Genomic DNA, 2,500 nt, shown 5'->3' with positions numbered 1-2,500 from the left:
TCCGCCTATGTAGCCCATCTCCGCCTATGTAGCCCATCTCCGCCTATGTAGCCCATCTCTGCCTATGTATGCAGTTTTAGTGAGTCAGAGATAGCAGCAGTAAGGACGAGTATGGCGAGTGGTGGTGACCCATCAGAGTTAGAGGACCAGTCAGCTCCAGTAGTCCAGGCCAGAGAGTGGAGGATAAGACTACTGCCGTAGATTAGTTTAACCGTGATGTCTGAACCGAGGTATGAACCGAACCCTGACTTCTGTGTACCGTTCCACCCCTATACGTGTGTGTGTGTGTATATATATATATATATATATATACGGTATATATATACACGTCACTGAGTAAATATACACATTCTGCAGTAAACTCACATCTTCCTCTTGACTCCCATGATCCTGTTGGACTGGACCAGAGACACCAGGAACTGGATCAGCTGCAGAGAGAGAGACGGGTTGGTTCTGCTGCCGATAGGAGCTAAGCTAACATGCTAACATGCTAACATGTTGATTAGTGTTGGGTACCTTGTTGACGACTTTCTGTTGCTGAAGGTGTTTCTGTCTCAGACTGGCAACCTCTCTCCACAGAGCCTCGTTCTCACTGAAACACAGAGGAACAGGGTTAGCTAACATGCTAACAGCTGGAGCTATAGTCTGACCTAAACACAGAGGAACAGGGTTAGCTAACATGCTAACAGCTGGAGCTATAGACTAACGCATGTTTTCCTCATATGGTTAGGATTATCCCTAGCTCCGGTCCTAGCTCCGGTCCTAGCTCCGGTCCTAGGTCCGGTTCTAGCTCCGGTCCTAGCTCCGGTCCTAGGTCCGGTTCTAGCTCCGGTCCTAGCTCCGGTTCTGGTTCTGGTCTCACTGTTTCATGGAGATGATTCTGGAGTCGATGGTCTCCTGTTTGCCTTTGATCAGCTGCACGTCGTTCAGGATCTTGTGCACGTCGTCTGCAGACATCTTGGCTTCTTCCTGACGCACAGACGGCACCTGACCAATCAGAGAACAGACACGCCGTTACCATGGACACCACCATCAGTTCATCTGGTCTCCTTGTTTATTTAAACGTTAAGCTGTGAGCTCTCTGGCTTTTTATCACCATGAGTTTACAGACACGTCTCTGCTGATTGGCTCTCAGTTGGGACACAGCCAATCAGCAGAGACAACAGAACTAACTCAGAGCTGTTTCTCACCGTGTCTGTCTGTCTGTCTGTCTGTGTGTATATATATAGATATAGATATATATCTATATATATATATATAGATATATATATATATATAGATAGATATATATGTGTATGTATACATACGGTGGTTGCGTTTGATGTAGTCCAGTGTGTGTGTGTGTGTCTCTGTGTGTGTATACACACACAGAGACACACAGACACACATATATACATGTATGTACATACGTTAGTAACTTTGCGTTTGATGTTCTCCAGCAGGCCTTCTTGTCCTCTGATGAAGAACGGATGTTGGAACTCTGTGTCGTCTTTCTCTGGTTTCACCAGACCGCCCTGCTCAATGTGGACCACCTTCCTGAAACCATCTGAGACACACACACACACACACACCTAAAATTAATGTCTGTATCTCTGTAGAAATAAAGGACATATATAGCAGTTATGGCTGCTCTGTTGGAGGAGAAAGCCACCTGTGCTCACACATGTTGAGCTGTCTGATGAAGCTGCCCCCCCCCCTAACATTACTGTACTCACACATGTTGAGCTGTCTGATGAAGCTGGCCATGTTGTTGTGTTTGAAGAACTTTGGTAGAACTTCTTTAGAGAAGCGGCCCTGATCGAACACGTGGAAGCTGGTTCCACTCTGCAACACAGAGCACAGGGGACATCAGTGGGAACAATCACACAAACTATTTCCAGAATTAATCAGTCAGCTGTTGGACAAGTGTCTGACAACATTATGGGATGGATCTCTACAGAGATAGACATTTTACTTAAAGAGGAAGATCATTTTAGTTTAACATGAAACTCCACCAGACTCCATGTAAATAATCAGGACTTTTAGCGTGTATAGAGCCAGCATATCTCCACCAGACTCCATGTAAATAATCAGGACTTTTAGCGTGTATAGAGCCAGCATATCTCCACATGTAAATGGGTGAATCAAGGGTTTATTTCAACCAAACCAGAGTGGTGATTGTTGGAACAGTGGAAAGATGAACCAAGACGGCTTTTGGTAGTTTGATTTAGTTTCTGTCCACTTTGAATGAAGTGTGTTTTACGATGATAAAAGTCCTGATTATTTACATGAAGTCTGGTGGGTTTGGTGATGGTGATTTCGGGGCTGTTTCATGTTAAACTAAAAGGATCTTACTCTTTAACTAAAAGGTCTATCTCTGTAGGGATCCATCCCATAATGTTGTCAGACACTTATCACTCAATAATAATCTGAGTTTGTCAGCAGCAACAACAGAACTTTTAGTCGTGTTTGTATTAAAGGAAGAGATGACGTGAGAGCACTAATCAACACTGTGATCAGC

At 44.4% G+C, this 2,500-nt stretch overlaps 1 protein-coding gene across 3 annotated transcripts in view; it reads right to left on the bottom strand.

Moving 5' to 3' along the window:
* hsf1 (heat shock transcription factor 1) overlaps positions 1-2,500 on the bottom strand; it is a 17,002-nt gene that overhangs the window by 14,004 nt on the left and 498 nt on the right. For 2 of the 3 annotated variants that reach the window (XM_035992978.1, XM_035992977.1), the window contains exons 2-6: positions 1,716-1,824; positions 1,410-1,546; positions 863-987; positions 517-592; positions 367-428 (exon numbers count right to left, since the gene is read on the bottom strand). In XM_035992978.1, the coding sequence (XP_035848871.1) occupies positions 367-428; positions 517-592; positions 863-987; positions 1,410-1,546; positions 1,716-1,824 (509 nt within the window). Of the gene's footprint in view, positions 1-366; positions 429-516; positions 593-862; positions 988-1,409; positions 1,547-1,661; positions 1,686-1,715; positions 1,825-2,500 lie in introns of those variants that run through there. The other variant, XM_035992979.1, reaches the window with a different exon arrangement.

The sequence above is a fragment of the Sander lucioperca genome, chromosome 16, assembly GCF_008315115.2.
Source record: "Sander lucioperca isolate FBNREF2018 chromosome 16, SLUC_FBN_1.2, whole genome shotgun sequence".
Lineage (NCBI taxonomy): Eukaryota > Metazoa > Chordata > Actinopteri > Perciformes > Percidae > Sander > Sander lucioperca.
This window is presented reverse-complemented; position numbering and strand designations above follow the sequence as displayed.